This window comes from Dermochelys coriacea, chromosome 7, assembly GCF_009764565.3.
Source record: "Dermochelys coriacea isolate rDerCor1 chromosome 7, rDerCor1.pri.v4, whole genome shotgun sequence".
Taxonomy (NCBI): domain Eukaryota; kingdom Metazoa; phylum Chordata; order Testudines; family Dermochelyidae; genus Dermochelys; species Dermochelys coriacea.
The window spans coordinates 56,900,056-56,921,450 of NC_050074.1; the positions used below are offsets into that span (position 1 = coordinate 56,900,056).

The 21,395-nt window shown below is 45.4% G+C and overlaps 1 protein-coding gene across 2 annotated transcripts in view; it reads left to right on the forward strand.

The window, feature by feature from the left end:
- TLL2 (tolloid like 2) overlaps positions 1-21,395 on the forward strand; it is a 185,566-nt gene that overhangs the window by 92,085 nt on the left and 72,086 nt on the right. Inside the window, exon 3 of one of the 2 annotated variants that reach the window (XM_038409421.2) lies at positions 16,715-16,792. In XM_038409421.2, coding sequence (XP_038265349.1) covers positions 16,715-16,792 — 78 coding nt within the window. Of the gene's footprint in view, positions 1-16,714; positions 16,822-21,395 lie in introns of those variants that run through there. The other variant, XM_038409422.2, reaches the window with a different exon arrangement.

Sequence of the window (21,395 nt, forward strand, 5' to 3'; positions counted from 1 at the left end):
ATACTTTATAAATGATTAATGGATATTTTTAAGAAACGAGGAATCAGTTGTTAGATTTTACAGTTTGCTTAACATCTATAACCTCTTCAAATGATGTGCTGATAACCATTTGTTAGTACTACTCATGTCTGCAACAAGTTTTCGCAGTGTGATTTATTTAATCCTTTGAATATAAATAATCTTAATGTGAAGTGTGACCTTCAGATCTAATTTATGATCTTAATGTCAAAGTAGCACTGATTGCCCTACAGAACATTTATTGGTGGAATGCAATGCTTTTTTTGTGGCTCTTGGAAATTAATACATTTCCGATATTAAAATTTGTTAGTTCTTTACCATGATTGTACCAGGAGAATTGATAGTCCAGCGTCCAAGTGCTGCTAGTAGCTGGGAATGTTCCTGATTCTCTCTCCCTGTAAATTGTCAATCAAAATTTCATGTAAAATACCTTCAGAAATTCAGGGCTGATTACCCCTGAGCACATGTTCACAGGTCAACATTTATTGTTTTAATTGCATAGGACCCAAACTGAAAATGAAATATAGGAAAGGTGAGCCTGCTCTAAAGCACCTTCAGCTCTCGCACCCAGAGCAATGTTGTGCCAGAGGATGAACAAGCATTAAACCAAAAGAAGAGAGGCTGCGGATAGGCTTGTTACAAGGCTGCCACTTTATTTAATTGCAAGGGAGGGTTAGATGGTTCGAGGTAAAACTTCATAGGCTAAGTCAACAGGTCAAACTCTAGTCCCAGTCAATAGTGACTGGAAGTAATTAATATCTGGAGGCCTCTTGTGGCTTCTATGTGAAATTAATTGGTGATTCTCTGTCCAATTCATGGTCTGCACTGCAACGTTGGAGCTATTTCTCTAATGGACTGAATCTGAACACCCCAGCCAGTGTTGCCAACTCATGATTTTATCATGAGTCTCGCAAAATGTGGTGTTTTTTTTTTTTAATCCTCTGCTCGTGGAGTCAGGGGACTGCATAAAAATCTCAGTTTTGATTTAAAAAAAAAAGTTTCTATTCCTCATGGTGACAGAGAAAAGCTTGAAAAGGTAACCCCAATGCACTCTCCAGGCTCAGAAACCAGACACCAAGAAAAACAATCTCCTGATTTAAGCCAATCTTGTGAGATTTTGAAACATGACTCATGACTTTTGAATGCCTGGGGTTGGCAGTACTGAGTTTGGGAAGGTTCCATTATGCATTTCAAACAGCCAGGTCCCACGGCTGCTTGGCTCCAGGGTTTTGGTTCTGGCCCATCTTTGGATCCTTGTGGGCTGGTCACAAATCCGCCATTGCTCAAGTGGCAGTAGTTGTTGCAACGGTTAGTTGATTCCACAAAGGCTCAGAGTAGAATTCTATTAAGACAGCAGCACGTTCATCCCCAGAAGGGATTCAGCTGGAAACAAAAGTTGGAGCACTGTGGTAATCAACGATAATTCTTCTGTGTGTTTGACCTGCCTCCAGGAATCTCTCTCTCTAACCCCATTTAGGTCTGTAAAATCCTGGAGACAGGGAGCTGTCATCTGTTATTTCTTGTGAAGAATTATGCACACCTTATGGCATATTACATAAGTATTGTTAACAGGGGCCCACTTTGCCAGCACAGCTTCCCTTTAAGATGTTAATTACTGTTCACGTACAGCAGCGAGTGGTCAGTGTGCACAGGTAGATCTGCAAATCCAGGTAAGCAGCCGCTTGAGCAGCAGGATCTGACTGATCTGATCTGAGGCTGCTGTCGTCCCATCAAGCCCCCGGCATATGGAGCACTTGGCTCTGCTCCATTCTCTGGTAGCTAGGGTTTTTTGTCCCACTGGAATTTCATTTGGGTGACCTTGGCACGTAGTGCATGCAAAGCATAGACAACCGCATGAAATGTTTCAGAGTAGCAGCCGTGTTAGTCTGTATTCGCAAAAAGAAAAGGAGTACTTGTGGCATTTTAGAGACTAACAAATTTCTTTGAGCATAAGCTTTCGTGAGCTACAGCTCACCCTGACTGCTTCCTACTCATCCCCAATCTGATGTACCTCACCTACTCACCTGGAAAGGTGGGAGGAGAATCTTAGTGGACTGTTTGCATGGGGAAGAGCTAGATACTTAATTTTCACTTTACAACAAAGCTTTTCTGCCTTAAACTGTTGCAAATCAGTCACTGGGGTTGAAGACTCATTGCTGTTTTTCCCCTGATGAATGAGAGGCAATTCACAGCCACCCAGGGGCTGCTCCTTAGGTCCAGGAAACTGTAGCTCTAGGTCCCTAGGTATTGGGTAAAACCAGGTGGCTAGGATATCCCTGAGGGCACTAGGGCTTTTGCAAGCAGACATTGCTGGAGGCCAAATCCTCTGCTGATCAGGCAGTGTGGACTCTGCTCACAATAAGGAGCTGGAAAGTCAGCTTGCTGTAGTGGGCTAAGCAAGGAAGCGAGAGCAAGGGACTGGCTCCCTCTGGCCTTCAGCATGTTGTGTGTGTGTGTGTGTGTGTGTGTGTGTGTGTGTGTGTGTGTGTATAGACATTGCCTGACTGTGTTTGATTCCTTGGTTTTCTCCTGCTACAGAGGGCTCCTCTAGATAATGAACGCACCCAGCTTAGTTTGGGTTTGTAAGAACTCGCCGAAGCAGGATGAGTGCCAATTATTTGACATTGTGCTGTTAGAAATTATTGGAAACCAATTCAAAGACAGGTTACTGAGAATGGGAGGGGAGGTGGAATCTGCTTTGGGGCCGACTCCTGAGAGTCCCACCTCCAACTCCAGCGGACATTAATGGGAATTGCAAATGTGAGCACCACTTGGGATCAATCCCCTGACTAGGAAAGAGACACATGAAGATGTAACTAATAAAACATAGATTGTAAGGTCTGTGGGGCTGGGGCTTTCCTTTTGTTCTGTGTTTGTACAGCATCTTATGCCATGGGGTCCCGGCTCATGATTGGTGCTCCTAGGTGATACTGCCATACAAATAATAATGATAGGCACTGTGACATTCCCCTGGGTACAATTTGGACCGTTGAAAAGCTCTGTCATCTCAGTTTTCCAATCGGGGTTGCTTTTTACATTGCTTTGCTGTGAGAGCTTCCACTCCTGGTCTGCTCACACACAATCTCTAGCATGCAAAACCACTCCCAGCTAGGGTGACCAGATGTCCCGATTTTATAGGGACAGTCCTGATTTTTGGGTCTTTTTCTTATATAGGCTCCTATTACCCCCCACCCCCGTCCCAATTTTTCACACTTGCTGTCTGGTCACACTTCTCTCAGCTGTATTACATGAATGCTCTGGCTAGTCACTCATGAACTGTATTACAGGGTGACACCAGCAAATTCCTAGCCCCAGACTTTCCCACAGAAATGTGTGTCTTGTACTGCCTAGCACCTTCCTGGGCAAAATAAGCTCATAGAAAGTCCGTTGTTTCATCAATGGAAAATGATATGCACAAACCCCGTTTTCTCAAGTGGAGGTTCCCAACACTTCAATCCAAACACACACTGGTTTAGATAAAACAATAAAGTTGATTAAGAACAGAAAGACAGATTTTAAGTGATTACAAGTAATGAGGCATACAAGTCAGATTTAGATACAAATAAAATAAAAAGGTAAAACGGAAACTGATGTCTAATTTAACAAGCTAATTTAACAAACAATTTAAAAGCAAAAAGGTTTTTCTCACCATTAGCTCACAGCAGTCTGGCTGGATTGCTTCAGCCAGGACCCCCCCCCCCCCCAAATTCAGTGATGCTTCTTTTGTCTTTCAAACATTGTAGCTGTAGAGATGAGAGAGAGGTGATTTGGGAGCCTCTGTTTCTCATTCTATGTCCCCCCTTTTGAGGATTATCTCCAGCTGGGGTTCAGGCACCAGCCAGTCTGTTTACACAGAGCCCCCCAACAGTGTTTTTCCCAATATGTAAAGTTCTCACACCTGTGCTCCTGCCAAAGAATGGGCGCTTAATTAGGTGATAGTTCGTGATCGTCCATTTGATTATGCTGATACCTGACTGGAGCGTCAATGTGTCTTTTGTCTCTGAAGAACTGGTTTTGGCCTTCCCTTCTAACTCTGGAACATGTTATAGCAATGTTATACAGTAGAATCTTATAACTTTTACATATAACGTTGACACACATATTTTATCAGGACAATAATGTTCAGCATATTGTGGGTTTTTAATGACACCTCACAAGACATACTTTGTACAACATTTATCATAGCTTTGTAGAAAGGGTACAATCTGTCACAGGCACCTAAGGCCCTGATTCACCAGTCCATCCCTATTCAGAGCACAGCACTTAAGCACATGCTTAAGTCCCACTGAAGACAATGGGATGCACTTAGATGCTTTGCTAAGTAGGGTTGGATTTAAGCATATACTTAAATGCTTTGCTGAACTGGGGGCCTGAATGCAGAGGTGCATCAGAGTTTGCTGCTGGGTGCCTAGTGCCTCTGAAAAAAGTCAGGTCGCTTTAGGTGCTTAATAAGGATGTCGATACCTAACTATATGCACCCTTATGGCCTAGATCTCCACATCTCTAAAATGGGAGAATATTTAACTCCCAGGGAATGTGACACAATTAATTTCTGTGAAGTCCTGAAACTCATCAAAATGCAAATCCTCCACTGCTCAGAGACCTAATGGTCCCAGACTCTTCTCCCAGCTTTATTTTGTCCCTTGCAAAGATTTTTCTGTTAGCAAATATGCACAGAAGCTAACATGAGAAGCTATGGCTCCACTTTCTCTGCTACTGGAGATTCAGGGAGATGGGGCTTCCAGTGCCGCCAACACAATGTACATGTTCTATATATTAATGATTATTTCTGGAGGCAGTGTGGTAGCAACACACATCCCAGTTTTATGAAATTCTTACTCTGGTACAAAGCCATAACAGCAACTCCTCATACTCTTATGTGCACAGAGATACGTCTGACTATTATGTGGTCGCATCATTTGGAAAGTTGTTCTGCCTCAACATTTCTAAGCCTGAGTTCTGTAAAGTTGGGGTGAACATTGGAGAGGGAAGTGATGCCTTATAGCATGTACGTATAAAAAAAAAAAAAAACCTGCCGAAAGACGGCACACAGAGAGTTGTCCCTCTGGGAAGAGGATGAGAGAGAGAACGAACCACATGTAACAGATGTTCTATGTTCCTAAAAGCTCATGCTTCAGGATTTCAGCTGACCACCTGCAGGGGGTTCAGGAAGGAATTTTTTTCTCCCCAATGTATTCTGAGAGGGTTTTTTAATCTTCTTCCTTTGATCAATGCTCTTTGAAATGGGAATAGGTCAGTGCATGGCAGCAGGGTCCATGTGGACAGTTAGTGCACGGCAGGCTAGTACACCATAGATTTATGTCCCAGCTTGTTGCGAACTAGTGGTTCGTCTGGACAAGCCCTTAGACTGTAAGCTCTTTGGGGCCAGGCCTGTCTTTTTGTCCTGGGTTTGTACAGCACCTAGCACAATTGGGTCTTGTTCTATGACTAGGGCTGCTATGTGCTATGATAAGACCATAAATAATACCTGAGCGTGCTAGATACTGTCCAAGCTTATAGTAAAACAAACCTAGCCCTGAAGTACAATAGGTTAGCTAGAGAGACAGAAACAATTGGATAAAATGAACCGTGTAAAGAAATAGAAGAATACACAAAGAGAAATGTGACACACAAGTTGTATTGCAAGATAAGAGAACTGAGTGGGAGATATGGGTTGAAGATAGTGGTGAAAGACAAACCTGGGCAAGACGAACAAACAAAGCATAAGTGATGGACAGAATACTTTGAAGAGCAGCTCAATGTGTAGAAAGTTTGAGAGAAAAAGACTCCCGGAAGTGACAACATTACCCCAGACCTGCTTCAAGCAGGTGAGGAACACACGGTAAAGGCAATGCACAAGCTGTTCAATGAGATTTACAAACAAGAACAAGGGACAAGCAAATGGGGGAAAATGATAATTCTGATCTATAAAAAAAGGAAACAAAGATGATTGCTCTGCAGTTCTCACACTTATTCTAGTGTGTGCTCCAGGAAAAGCATTCACCAAGATGTTGCAGTGGAGAATGAAGTGGTGCTTACAGAGGAACAGGGTGGATTTAGACCATGATGAAATAGAATAGATCAGCGATAAGACAGATATCGGAGAAGTATACAGAAGGCAACCAAAGCTGCTACAACAAGTTAATAGACTTCAAATGGTTTTTTTATAGTATTTGGCAGAAAGGGTTATGGCAAGTGAGGAGAATGTATGGCATCCCCAAGAAACTGATCAAGCTGGTAGAAAACATCTACAGCAGGTGGATGAGTGTGATGAAAGTAGACAAGAAGCTGATAGAATGGTGCAGGATGACTGTAGAAATGAGACAAGGGTGCACAATATCCCCAGATTGCTTCTGTTTAGTACTGGAAGCAGTTGCAGCACTGAGAGATGAAATGGGAGGAGTCGTGTTATGAGGGAAGACAGTGAATAACCTTAGATTCACAGACAGTACTGATCTCTCACCAGTGACTCAGGAGGATTTACAAAGAATAATTGACAGGGTTGATTGGGAAAGCAGAAAAGTCAGACTTAAGATCAGCATGAAGAAGACAAAAACTATGGCAACTGGAAGACAAGGGAGACATAAAGATCAAAGTCGGAGATGCAGAACTGGAACAAATGGGAAAAAATATTTCTCTGGAGGACAGGTATCGGAGAATGGGAATTATGAAGATGACATAAAATGAAAAATTGAACTAGCCACTACTGCATTTTGAAAACTCTGGAAGATCTAAAGACATTTTGATAACGGAAATTAGCATATATGAGAGACTTGTCGCGCTGATACTGCTGTACAGGTTGGAATACTGGAGTATGAGGAAATATGGCAAACTAAAAATATCAACTGCAGAAATGAACTGGCTATGGGAAATACTGGGAGTTTCAAGACTGCAGAAAATAAACCAGCTAGGGCAAGAAATAACGCTGTTACAGAAGACGACTGAAGAAAGATGACTGTAGTTGTTTAGACACGTCAAAAATGGATCCAGAAAAGATACCATACATGGCAGTACATACCAGAGTGCAAGGAACTAGAAATGGGGGAAGACTGAGGATGCGCTGGATTAGACATAGTGAAAAAAGACATAGAACAAAAAAGATTTAAAAATGAATGAAGCTGTGAAGCTGGTGTGACTTCGGGAGGCCAGGTGCCAACTCATACCAAGGTCCCCATGTCTCAGCTGAAACATAGCTGGAACCTGTCTGGGTCACTTGTGCGTTAGTATTGTTAAAGTAGGTACTAGAATTATAAAAATGTGTCTGGTGCTTAGACATTATTGAATGCTTCTGAGTTGCTGCTGGCTTTAATCTCGCTTATAATATCTGCCCCCGTATTGCAAGGTAGTATTAGAGCAGTTGTATTGTGAGCCTCCGTGACTGTGTAAATCACCAGACACCTTGAAAGCCTGATCTGGAGCTTAACTCCCCTTTGAGTTAGAAAGTTTTTCCTAATATCAAACCTATATCTCCCTTACTGCAGAGTAAGCCCATTACTTCTTGTCCTACCTTCAGTGGGCATGGACAACAAATGATCCCAATCCTCTTTATAACAGCCCTTAACATATTTGAAGACTGTTATCATGCCCCCTCCCCCCCGTCTTCTTTTCTGAAGACTAAACAGCCGTCACTCTGTTGGCTCATATTCAGATTGTGATCCACTGTGACCCCCAGATACTTTTCAGCAGTACTGTCACCTAGTCAGTTATTCCCTATTTCGTAGTTGTACATTTGATAGTTCCTTCCTAAGTGTAGTACTTTGCACTTGTCTTTATTATATTCCATCTTATTTATTTCAGACCAATTCCCCAGTTTATCAAGGTCTTTTGAAATTCAAATCCTCCGAAGTGCTTGCAACACTTCCAGCTTGGGGTCATCCACAGATTTTATAATCACACAGTTGGAATTGTTATTACTATAGGATATTATCAACACCAACTTAACCATAAATTCCTTTATTAAAGGCCGAATGGTCTTTCTGCAAGTTCTCTAAACATCTAAAAAGCCTCAATAATAAGCAATTTACTGCATTCAAACAGTAACAAAACATTGATGAGCATTTGATAAGAGAGCTAAACCCAGGTATATTTAGATTCATACTGATAGGCTCCAACTCGACCAGGCAGGTATTAGTGATGAATCCTTTAAGAGTTTACTTTTTTATGCCCTTTAACTATCTGGTGGTGTCATTGCCAATTACTGGACCTAGCTAAGGCCAGACAAAGCAGTTTTTTATAATATGTTGAACAAAGTTATATAGCCAATTGCTGCATCTGATACCCAATCAACCATGTCCCCCCCCCCCCCACCTTATTACTTCAGCCTAAATTTTAAAGAAGATAACACTGGTATTTTGAAGGGTCACTATAAGTTTAACACAACTCTTCTTTCTCATGATCTTATTCTTTTTGGTCACATGCTTTTAGGGCCTGTTGCCCATGCTAATATCCCAACTCAAGTGAAAACCATAGTTCTAATGTGGGCCTATGTTCCCACACGTATTCTCCACTCCATTATCTAAGTCATTAATGAAAATATTGAATAGTACCAGACCCAAGACCGACCCCTGCAAGACCTCACCAGATACAACCTCCCAATTTGACAATGAACCATTGATAACTACTCTTTGAGTACAGTTTTTCAACCAGTTGTGCACCCACTTTATAGTAATTTCATCTAGACCAAGTTTCCTTGCTTTGCTGATGAGACTGGCAGGAGGAGCTGTGTCAGAAGCCTTACTAAAATGAGATAAATCGTGTCTACAGCTTCCCCCATCCCCAGCCATTCACTAGGCCAGTGACCCTGTCAAAGAAGGAAATTAGGTTGGTTTGGCATGACTGGTTCTTGTCAAATCCATATTGGCTATTACTTATCACCCTATTATGCTTACAAATTGATTGTCTTCAATTGCCTGTTGTCCCCGATGTTATTGGTTGGCTAATTTGTTGGAGGAATCATGACAGAAATGGAATCTGAGGAAGGAGAGAGTTAATGACTTGATACCTCAGTTCTGAGAGGGTGCTGTGTGGAGGGGAAAGAAGCATGAAACTGGTTGTGAGAGAAGCAGACAAACAGGCAAGGCAGATGGAGTAACGCGCCAAGGCAGAGTTTCCTGCATAGTGGGTCCCAACCCAGCAGTGGGTTATGGCAAGAGTCTAGGTGAGTCATCTGTCACTCTCCCTCATGTCTCTCCCTGCCCCGCCTGGTGCCCTGGAAGGGCTCTCCCCCACGTTCTCACTTCCGCTGGGGTGGGGTTGCAGGCAGTTATGTGGGGAATGGGTTCCAGGCCGCAGCAGCGTGCAGGAAGCAATCGGAACCAGCAAGCAGACAGTTGGCAACTGAGCACAGGGACTTGGGGGAGTCAAGCATGGAAGCCTGGGGGCCAGGGGAGAGGGATGGAAGCCCCCCACTTTAAATGGCATTCTACATCTCTGTATGACAGCTCCTACCTGGCAATAGTAGATAGATATCCAGTATATATGCAATAGCGGGTCACCAAAAAAAGACAAAATGCACGTGCTGGGTCACCTTAGTAAAATGTTTGGAAACCAGTGTGCTAAGGGACAGTCTGGAGTATGGGGGAGATAGGCTGACTCTGAGAGCGCCTCACTTCATGTCCAACAAAATAACATGCTGGGTGCTTCTCAAGACTTGGCAGCAATGACTGAATGGGGGCTTCCCATCTGAATCAAATCCTGTGGGACTGGAGGGGTCCGGGAGGACCGGGCCTGGTTTTATTGTAAGACACAGATTTTTTGGATTTATGAATTACAGTGAAGTCTGTCCCCAGTGATCTCCGGAAATTAGGAAGCCCCAGGGGGATACTTCAGAAATACCCTGGAGGTGGTGGTGGTAGGGGGGCTATTGGGCATGATCTGCAGTGAAACTTTAATTGATGATGCTACTAAATTAATCTATGGCCCTCTTAATATTCCCTTTGATTTTCGGTGTCCCATATGCTTAGCTGAGGAACTGATTTTTAGAACCACTGATGGTAACTAGCTTAGTCCTTTAATTCTGAATGTGGTTCATATCTCTGCATTTGGTGCATGTTCCCAAACAACTCTCATGTCCAAGGATGATTTAGTAATAGGCCTAAACACTTTTATGGTTATTCTGCACGGCAGAACTGCCCTGTGTTTTAACTATGTGTGGGACAATGGTGTTTCAGTCACGTCCGGGGGGGACAGGGGCCCATGGCCCCTCCACTTTTAAAGGGAAGGAGTGGCATAGGGGCAGGGCCTTGGGGGGGAGGGGCATAGGGTTGCCAGACATCTGGTTTTCTATCGGAACGCCCGGTCGAAATGGGACCTTGGCGGCTCTGCTCAGCACCACTGACCGGGCCGTTAAGTCAGGTCGGTGGCGCAGTGGGACTAAGGGAGTCTCCCTGGCTCTGCACAGCTCCCTGGAAGTGGGTGGCATGGCCGGCCCCTAGGTGCAGGGGCAATCAGGGAAGCTCCGTGTGTTGCCCCCACCTTCAGCGCCGACTCTGCAGCTCCCATTGGCCAGGAACAACAGCCAATGGGAGCTGCAGGGATGGTAACTGCAGGGGCGGGCAGCACGCAGAGCACCCTGGCCCCTCCATCTAGGGGCCGCAGGGACGTGGTGCTGGCAGCAGACGCCAGGGCAGACAGGGAGCCTGCCTTAGCCCCACTGCACCACTGACAAGGAGATACCTGAGGCAAGTGCCGCCCGGCCAGAGCCTGCACCCCAAACCTTCTGCCCCAGGTTGGAATCCCCTCCTTCACCCTAACTCCTTCCCAGACCCCGCACCTCCACTGCACCCCAACCCCTTACCCCAGGTCGGAACCCTCTCCCACACCGTAACTCCCTCCTACAACCTGCATCCCACATCTCCTCCTGCCCCAGCCCTGAGCCCCCTCTTGCCCCCCAAATGCTTCATCCCTGGCCCCGTCCCAGAGCCCACACGCCCAGTCAGAGCATGTGCCCCCTCCTGCACCTCAACCCCCTGCCCCAGCCCTGAGCCCACTCCTGCACTCCAAACCTCTTGGCCCCAGCCTGGAGCCCCCCTCCTGAACTCTAACCCCCCGAGCCCCACCCCAAAGCCCACACCCCCAACCGGAGCCCTCACCTCCTCCCACACCTCAACCCCCTACCCCAGCCTAGGGCCCACTCCCGCACGCTGAACCCCTCATTTCTGGCCTCACCCCAGAGCTTGCACCCCCAGCTGTAGCCTTTACCCCCTTCTGTACCCCAACCCCTTCCCCTGGCCCAGTGAAAGTGAGTGAGGATGGGGGAGAGTGAGTGATGGAGGGAGGGGCTGGCGTGAGTGGGGGTGGGTTCTCAGCGAAGAGGCGGAGCAGAGGGTGGAGCAAGGGTGTTCGATTTTATGCAATTAATAAGTTGGCAACCCTAAAGGGGTGGCGTAGGGGCAGGGCCTCAGGGAAGGGGCAATGTGATGGTGGGGCCTCAGGGAAGGGGCAGCACGAAGGTGGGGCCTTGGTTCAGGTGCTTATGGCCCCCCCCTCATTTAGGGCACTTGTGCTGCTCCTAGTCAGGTCCTCCCAAGAAAGCAGACAGAACCTTAGACTGTGAATGCTGTCACTCTTTGAAATGCTGAATGGGGGAGATGTATAGCCAAGACAACTCCGCTAAAGGTGCCTCAGGTGAAATTGGACACATCTCTGGAAAGTGAAGTGTCTCCTTTCATGTATGAGGCTGGAGATTGATCAATCTAGGAGGTGTCTGTCCTCTAGAACTCTCTGGCATGTTACCCAATACTCTGAACTGGAAAGTCTTGATGTATTGACTGTGCAGCTGGTGAGGGAGCGATGCTGTATGAATATCACATCTCTCTGATCAATAGAAAGAAGAGTCATTGGATGACTTGGCTCCAGTTATGTGCACTTAGGCACCACTTGGATCAATAAAGGGCATTAAGCCTCATATCTGCTGTAGACAGGATCTACCCAGAATGCCAACGGTCATGTTGGATGCTGTGAACAGTGAATCCACTCAAACGGCTGTGTCGGGACAGTCACATCTTTGGGCTGATTTCTCAGCCTAGGAGAGGAGTTGGAGAACACACGTTTGTGTGGTGAATGCCATGACTGTCCTACTGCAACAATGTTTGAAGGACCATCAGTGTTCATGTGGGAAAGGAGAAGATGACAGGTTCTGAGAGGCTACTGCAAAAGGGAGGGTGTGTGTGTTCCCTTCTACTTCTCCTTCAGGTCCTGTATCAGTCACTCAGTGCCCTTCTTCGACTAAGGAGGACTTGATGGGAATTGTCGTAGAGGCCATCAGCACAGCTCCTAGCCCTGCTATGGTGGACTGTGCCGGTGCTCCTTTCCAGGCCTCCCACAATTACAGGAGCAATGTCACCATCATGATTTCTGGCTTTGCTCTAACCAGTTCTTTACAACTCCCTCCGCTATTTTTTTTTAAACTTCCTTTTTCCTCTCCTTTAAAAACAAACAAACAAAAACTAGAACATAGTGATGGGAACCTAAACTTCTGCTGCCAAACCCCTCATTTCCAGGTTCCCCAAGGATCAGGTCTCTGTCCAGTTTTCTTCAACATCTACACTCAACCACTAGGAGAACCAGTGAGATTTCTTGGCCCAAACACCAACCGCAGCTGGCACTCAGCTCCGGATATCCGTCACAATACACAAGGATGCTGGTGCCATCTGGCTAAGCCGGTGACTGGCTGAGATCAGAATCATGGACTGGACTAGGAAGATCTGCTTACAGCTGTCTAGCAGAGGACAACACTGAGGGATTGCGGCTGTAGGGCCTTCTGCACATGTTGAAGGTACTACAGCTGGACAGCTAATAGAGCCAGGCTGCAACCTAGGAGTTCTTCTGGACTCCTCCCCAAAGTTAAGCTCTCACTGCTGGCTAGCAGGCTGCGTCTCATCCTTTTGGATGATGACCTGGTCTTGATAACACATGCCTTTGTTATATCTCAGTTGGATTATAGCAATGCAATCTATGCCGGTGTGAGAAATCAGCCATGAGACATATACAACTAATACATAACGCACAAGTTACTGCAAACATAAATTTTTTCTCCACTTGCTACACTGGCTTCCCATAGTACGTTGCACCAGATTCAAGATCTCTATCCTCCTCTTCAGCATTCTTAATTATACTGGGCTGAAATATGTACGTGATCAGTTCATACTCTGGAATTATAATTGCCATCTGCAGCTATGCTCTTCTGGCACGATGGGAAAGTCCATCACGAAGGTAAAGCTCATTTTTCCCTTCTCAGTTGGCTGGCAAGAGAGACTGTGGAACTCTTTGCCACAGTAACCAAGAATCACCTTGAACCATTACACTTCCTGTTCCAAATGAATGGTGCATTTCTTAGACCTCACCTTCACTAATAAAAGCCCTTAATTTACCTATCACAATCTCTCCAAAATCATGTTTTATCTTCTCATTGGGAAAAGAACAGAGAAGGGGCATCATGTTGCTTAGTGAATCTCTGGAAGGTGTTTAGATACTAAGTTCGCAGGTAGGGCCTAAGAGCCCCAAAAATCTAGGATGTGGAATGTGTCAATAAAACCATCCATCTGTTTAGGCAGGAGTGTGGGTGTTCCTTGGCTGTGGTGGCAAGATTAATAATGTTTGAAAATATCTGGTGTATCCCCACAACCCTATTTAGTCTTTGTGTAATCATCCCCCTTTTCACTGGCTACCATGAGAGAAAATACGCAAAAAGCTTGTAAATTTCATTAGGCTCAGTAGTTTATTCAAACATCTCGTTTGCACACGAAACCAAGGCTTGCACTGATCTCTGGGAAAGAATGCAATTGCAGCTCTGAAAAGAAGTCTGTTCCAGTGATGGCTGAAACACGGCAGAGGTCAGCAGCCTGGGATGGAGGGGGTGCCGGCTGTAATGCTTGGTGCCATCATTTGCAATTCAATCCCACGCGGCCCCCTTCTAGGGAAACAATTCACTAAATGCAGTGTTGTTCTTTTTTTCCAATTCACCATATAATTCACCTCCCAAATTCAATTAAGAAGCAATCTGTTCATGACTCTAGAAGCAAGCTGCTTTTTATTTATAAATACAAAATTATTTTCCACTCCAGCAAAGATCCCCAGGCCATAAGAACTCCGCGTTAACATCTGAACACTGTCCTTTAAATATGACTGATGCTCTGTAATGAGTAGTATGCTTAGGGGTATGGAACAGCTTCCGTATAAGGAGAGATTAATAAGACTGGGACTTTTCAGCTTGGAAAAGAAATGACTAAGGGGGGGGATGTGATAGAGGTCTATAATATCATGACTGGTGTGGATGAAGTAAATAAGGAAGTGTTATTTATTCCTTCTCATAACACAAGAACTAGGGGGTCACCCAATGAAATTAATAGGCAGCAGGTTTAAAACAAACAAAAGGAAGTATTTCTTCACACAATGCACTGTCAACCTGTAGAACTCCTTCCCAGAGGATGTTGGGAAGGCCAAGACTATAATAGGGTTCAAAAAAGAACTAGATCAGTTAATGGAGGATAGGTCCATCAATGGCTATTAGCCAGGATGGGCAGAGATGGTGTCCCTAGCCTCTGTTTGCCAAAAGCTGGGAATGGGCAATAGGGGATGGATAACTTGATGATTACCTGTTCTGTTTGTTCCCTCTGGGGCACCTGGTATTGGCCACTGTTGGAAGACAGGACACTCGGCTAGATGGACCTTTGGTCTGACCCACTATGGCCATCTTATGTTTGGGGAAAAGAAATCCTAAGGATGTCAAATTCAGCTAGTCAAAAGAGCTGTGTTGAGATGATTTTAGTGGATGTAATAAGTAGCAAGATGAAATGGAACAAAGGGAAATTTTCGAATTGGCCATCACAGCTGGAAGTGAGCGATTAGGTCCCAAGCAGCCCATTTTGTCAATTCAGGTTTAGCTCACACATGTAGTGACTTTTGTCCAACTGAATGGTAAGTGTCCCAAACGATGGAGCTTCCATCACTTCCCTTAGGAGACAATTCCACACCATAATACATCAACAAATAGAAAATTCCCCAAATTTCACCTTGTGAATGCATATCTCTCATCCCTTTTCTTTGTTCCATGCCTGTTTTTCAGGGTACAAAGATCATCTGCACCCATTATTTCTAGCATCTTATCTAATTAAAGACACTGGTACCAATTATCTCAAAGATAACGAGCCATGCCTAGCACACTGTTTACATTTATATCTCCTAACAGATTCTGCCCATTCAAACAGCAGTCCATCTGCTAATAAGTTTTCACAGTAAAGCTTTACATCCATGCAAGGCATGCTAGTAGTATGGTTCATAGTTATACAACTTAGTGTAAATCCAAAGCCATCCAAAAATGTGTAACTAACAAGCTGAGTGCTCCAACCCTTCCTTCTCACTTCACCTGCCCTCTGTGCTCCCCTCCCTCTTCTCCCCTGCCCTAGTCTTTCAGCATTCCCGCACTGGCCCTGTAGTGTGCCCCCTCCCTCCCTTTGTCTGTCTAATCCCCCCTACCAAATCTAATAAAATTTAGCTCCCCCCTGCAAAAAGAAAAAAATTGTGCCACATATGGCATTTGCAAACCATTGCTCTGCTTCAGTGTTTCATCCTCTTCCCCACTCTTTGTCGTATTTATTCAGATTGTGAGTTCACTGGGGAAGCGGTTGTGTCTCATTAAGTCTGCACAGGGAGCCCTAGGAGCTACCGTAATACAAATAATAGATTTGGTGGTGTTAGAAATGGAATGGAAAATTGTGTTAGAAATTACAAGCTATTACTTTAAGTGGCAAGGGGTTACCTAGTCCTGCTGGCAGGCTAGGGACACTATAGGGAAGCATGTGATCTGGGTCTAGCTGAATCAGCTGCAGAGAGGCAGCCTAGATTAAGGTGGAGTGAGTTGTGTCTGTGTTTTAGGGAGCAGCCTGCTTTATCTCATTCTGGTTTGGGGTTATTAGCATGTTAAGGTTCTGAATTTGAAGAAATAAAGTTGTTATGCTGCAATCTTTGAGCAAGAGTATTTTATATTCTTATCTAACTTTTCTGTTTGTATGACATGAACATAAGATTCCTCCCCTCTCTTGGTCTTTACACTCTTCAGATGTTTACAGATCAAGATGCAAGATGTTTTCTCATCTCTCAGTCAAGCTGTACAGATCTGCTTTAATTTTCCTATGCAAGTGTTGGAAGTAGACTGGTAATTTGGCCCTGAGTGAACTGCAAGAAATAAAGTGGAATTGTGCAGTTCTTTATATTCAGTATTGTAATAACACCTAGAAGAATTGTTGTTTTCAAGTGGGGGCAGATTCATCCCAGGTAGAAATTAATTAATTGAGTGGCCAGGGATGAGGAGTGGCTTATTTCTTTATCATGTCAGTGCCTTTTATTATTGTATTTAATAGCTACCATAAAGAATGCCTGGCTCTGAAATAGCGTTTTCCATTCACACGTCATGTTACAAAGATGGTATTAAAAACTGGGGTGCAGAGAGGTGATATCACTTGCCCATGATCACAGAGCAGGCTAATGGCAGAGCTGGGAGCAGAACCCAGTTCTCATGAGCCCCAGTCCTGTGCGCTACCCACCCGGTCCCGCACCTGGAAGGAGAGCGATCACTTTCCATCCCCATGGCAGGTCCCCTTCCAGGGTTCGCACTGAGAATTCGATGTGTGTTGTCCTTCTTTTGGTGCATCTGCTCTCCCTGCCTGCTCACAATGGGCTCTCTCTCCTCTCTTTACAGGTGGCCTAGGGGAGCAGTCTGCCGGGCCCAGCCAGAACACCACGGCAACCAGTGGTAGTAGCAAAAAAGTTAAAAAGGGTAATGTGGTGCCCCGCCCAGACCTTTGGGTATCTTATATTTCCTTTTTTATCCACTGTAAAAGAATGTTTTGTCCTGTGTACGTGTGCTTGCGTGTATCAGACCAGCTGTATCCCTGACGCACCTTCTCGGACCTGGGTGGAGGTTCACCAGGGTGGATTTGGTCCAGTATAGCTCAATGAGGATGCACTGGCTGGGTGGTGCTTGTGAGACTCCTTGCCCCTTTCCAAAAGCTAAGCTAGCTGGGGACATGCACCATGTTGTGAAGCAGGCATATTGAGCCTTCTCACTTGCAGGAGCTGTCAGTGACTGGTTCCTGCCCTAGGTCAGAGCTCAAACACTAATGAGAGCAAAAAGAGGGAGCTGCCACTGCCTAGACTGTACCTTGTCTGTGGATAAATACAGGACATCAGTCTCTGGGTAATTCCTACAGGTGCTACATGCTTTGCATTTACAAATCGTTCTTCCCACTTTACAGGTGGAGAAACTGAGGCAGAGAGTTTGAGCAACATCCCCAGAGCCATATACCAAGTCAATGGTAGAGCTGGGATTAGAACTCAGGAGCACCTGGTTTCTAGTGTAGTGCTCAGTCCCCTGGACCACGTAGCTTCAGAATAGCTCCAGCTGAATTACCCAGTGTTTGCCACTTGGCCTCAGGATTAAATTCACTAACTCAAGGAAGAGCAGTTCATGGATATTGAGTAGGACCTTGTTATCCAGAAGGCTGAATACTGGTTTTTCTGTTCTGTTACTGGTCTTTCTGCTCACTTCCTATTTGAGACACACTGGTGCAGATACGTTTAAAACTGAACTCAACCTTTCTGACAAACTGCCCATATCTAGCCACGTGAGGCTAGAATAGACAGTGTGTGTACACAAGCAGCAGGAACCATTTCACAGCCCCTCTCATCCCAAAGCACTTCATGAGCTACAGTCAGCGTATGAGGAATCTCTTCACCCCCACCGCTGAAATGCTGCCATTTCTGCGGTGGCGGTGGCAGCTAACAGCTCACAGCAACACTTACAAACTCGTTTCAAGACAGGAAGTAAAGAAGGAAGCTGTGCTCAGTTGAGACTGCAGGAGGAACGTTAGGGAGGTGGACTCCTATAACTGTCCAGACTAGCATTTGCAGTGTTGTTGTAGCCATGTTGGTCCCAGGATATTAGAGAGAGAAGATGGGTGAGATATCTTTTATTGGACCAACTTCTGTTGGTGAGAGACACAAGCTTTCAAAGCCACACAGAGCTTTTCCTCTCTGGGGCCAACAACTCTCTTTATAAGAACAGCCACTGCCATTGGGAAAAAGATAGGGCCTCTCTCATTTTTAGCTTCTGTCTTCATTCTTTGTGGCATGTGCTGGGCACAGAAAAACCTCCCCGTCACACTGATGACTGATATGAGGATCATTGCTTAAAGCCATGAACTGTGTAGTCCTTGCTGGTGGCACAATGCTGCCTCATTTGCTGCCGCTTCTATAAGCTGCTCCAGCTCTCTGCCGGAAGCATTGGAACGTTGCCGAGGCAGTTGTTGAGAAGGAAGGGCAGCTTCCTCTAGGGCCTTGCCACAAGTTGAAGAGCACGGGGCAGAATCTCGGAGCTGCCAGCAGGGAAAGGACCAGGAACTGCCAATGAGGTCTGAACCAGGGGCTGCCCCAGCAAGGTGCATTGGGATCTCTAGGGAGGGGAAAGCACCTACAGCTGCTCTCCCAGCGGTCTCCCAGCCGACACAGGAGCACAGCCACAGAATCTGTCCCATGGAGCTCCTCATGTGCCACAAACGGCAGGCTTGGGCTGGAGTGTGGGGAAAAAGGCAACTAGCTTAGCTTGAATGGTGACAGGTTTCAGAGTAGCAGCTGTGTTAGTCTGTATTCGCAAAAAGAAAAGGAGTACTTGTGGCACCTTAGAGACTAACACATTTATTAGAGCATAAGCTTTCGTGAGCTACAGCTCACTTCATCGGATGCATTTGGTGGAAAAAACAGAGGGGAGATTGATATACACACACAGAGAACATGAAACAATGGGTTTTATCATACACACTGTAAGGAGAGTGATCACTTAAGATGAGCCATCACCAGCAGCAGGGGGGGAGGGAGGAAAACCTTTCATGGTGACAAGCAAGGTAGGCTATTTCCAGCAGTTAACAAGAACATCTGAGGAACAGTGGGGGCTGGGGTGGAGGGGGGGAGAAATAACATGGGGGAATAGTTTTACTTTGTGTAATGACTCATCCATTCCCAGTCTCTATTCAAGCCTAAGTTAATTGTATCCAGTTTGCAAATTAATTCCAATTCTGCAGTCTCTCGTTGGAGTCTGTTTTTGAAATTTTTTTGTTGAAGAATAGCCACCCTCAGGTCTGTAATCGAGTGACCGGAGAGATTGAAGTGTTCTCCAATTGGTTTTTGAATGTTATAATTCTTGACGTCTGATTTGTGTCCATTTATTCTTTTACGTAGAGACTGTCCAGTTTGACCAATGTACATGGCAGAGGGGCATTGCTGGCACATGATGGCATATATCACATTGGTAGATGCTCAGGTGAATGAGCCTCTGATAGTGTGGCTGATGTGATTAGGCCCTATGATGGTATCCCCTGAATAGATATGTGGACAGAGTTGGCAACGGGCTTTGTTGCAAGGATAGGTTCCTGGGTTAGTGGTTCTGTTGTGTGGTGTGTGGTTGCTGGTGAGTATTTGCTTCAGATTGGGGGGCTGTCTGTAAGCAAGGACTTGCCTGTCTCCCAAGATCTGTGAGAGTCCTTCAGGATGGGTTGTAGATCCTTGATGATGCGTTGGAGAGGTTTTAGTTGGGGGCTGAAGGTGATGGCTAGTGGCGTTCTATTATTTTCTTTCTTGGGCCTGTCCTGTAGTAGGTGACTTCTGGGTATTCTTCTGGCTCTGTCAATCTGTTTCTTCACTTCAGCAGGTGGGTATTGTAGTTGTAGGAATGCATGATAGAGATCTTGTAGGTGTTTGTCTCTGTCTGAGGGGTTGGAGCAAATGCGGTTATATCGTAGAGCTTGGCTGTAGACAATCGATCGCTGGATGAAAGCTAGAGGCATATAGGTAGGAATAGCGGTCAGTAGGTTTCCGATAGGGTGGTGTTTATGTGACCATCGCTTATTAGCACCGTAGTGTCCAGGAAGTGGATCTCTTGTGTGGACTGGTCCAGGCTGAGGTTGATGGTGGGATGGAATTGTTGAAATCATGGTGGAATTCCTCAAGGGCTTCTTTTCCATGGGTCCAGATGATGAAGATGTCATCAATGTAGCGCAAGTAGAGTAGGGGCATTAGGGGACGAGAGCTGAGGAAGCGTTGTTCTAAGTCAGCCATAAAAATGTTGGCATACTGTGGGGCCATGCGGGTACCCATCGCAGTGCCACTGATTTGAAGGTATACATTGTCCCCAAATGTGAAATAGTTATGGGTGAGGACAAAGTCACAAAGTTCAGCCACCAGGTTAGCTGTGACATTATCGGGGATAGTGTTCCTGATGGCTTGTAGTCCATCTTTGTGTAGAAAGTTGGTGTAGAGGGCTTCTACATCCATAGTGGCTAGGATGGTGTTTTTAGGAAGATCACCAATGGATTGTAGTTTCCTCAGGAAGTCAGTGGTGTCTCGAAGATAGCTGGAGTGCTAGTAACGTAGGGCCTGAGGAGGGAGTCTACATAGCCAGACAATCCTGCTGTCAGAGTGCCAATGCCTGAGATGATGGGGCGTCCAAGGTTTCCAGGTTTATGGATCTTGGGTAGCAGATAGAATACCCCAGGTCGGGGTTCCAGGGGTGTGTCTGTGCAGATTTGTTCTTGTGCTTTTTCAGGGAGTTTCTTGAGCAAATACTGTAGTTTCTTTTGGTAACTCTCAGTGGGATCAGAGGGTAATGGCTTGTAGAAAGTTGTGTTGGAGAGCTGCCTAGTAGCCTCTTGTTCATACTCCGACCTATTCATGATGACGACAGCACCTCCTTTGTCAGCCTTTTTGATTAGGATGTCAGAGTTGTTTCTGAGGCTGTGGATGGCATTGTCTTCTGTACGGCTGAGGTTATGGGGCAAGTGATGCTGCTTTTCCAGAATTTCAGCTCGTGCACGTCGGCGGAAGCACTCTATGTAGAAGTCCAGTCTGTTTTTTCGACCTTCAGGAGGAGTCCACTCAGAATCCTTCTTTTTGTAGTGTTGGTAGGAAGGTCTCTGTAGGTTAATATGTTGGTCAGAGGTGTGTTGGAAATATTCCTTGAGTCGGAGACGTCGAAAATAAGCTTCTAGGTCACCACAGAACTGTATCATGTTCATGGGGTGGAGGGGCAAAAGGAGAGGCCCCGAGATAGGACGGATTCTTCTGCTGCGTTAAGAGTATAGTTGGATAGATTAACAATATTGCTGGGTGGGTTACAGGAACCACTGTTGTGGCCCCTTGTGGCATGTAGTAGTTTAGATAGCTTAGTGTCCTTTTTCTTTTGTAGAGAAGCAAAGTGTGTGTGTTGTAAATGGCTTGTCTAGTTTTTGTAAAGTCCAGCCACGAGGAAGTTTGTGTGGAAGGTTGGTTCTTTATGAGAGTATCCAGTTTTGAGAGCTCGTTCTTAATCTTTCCCTGTTTGCTGTAGAGGA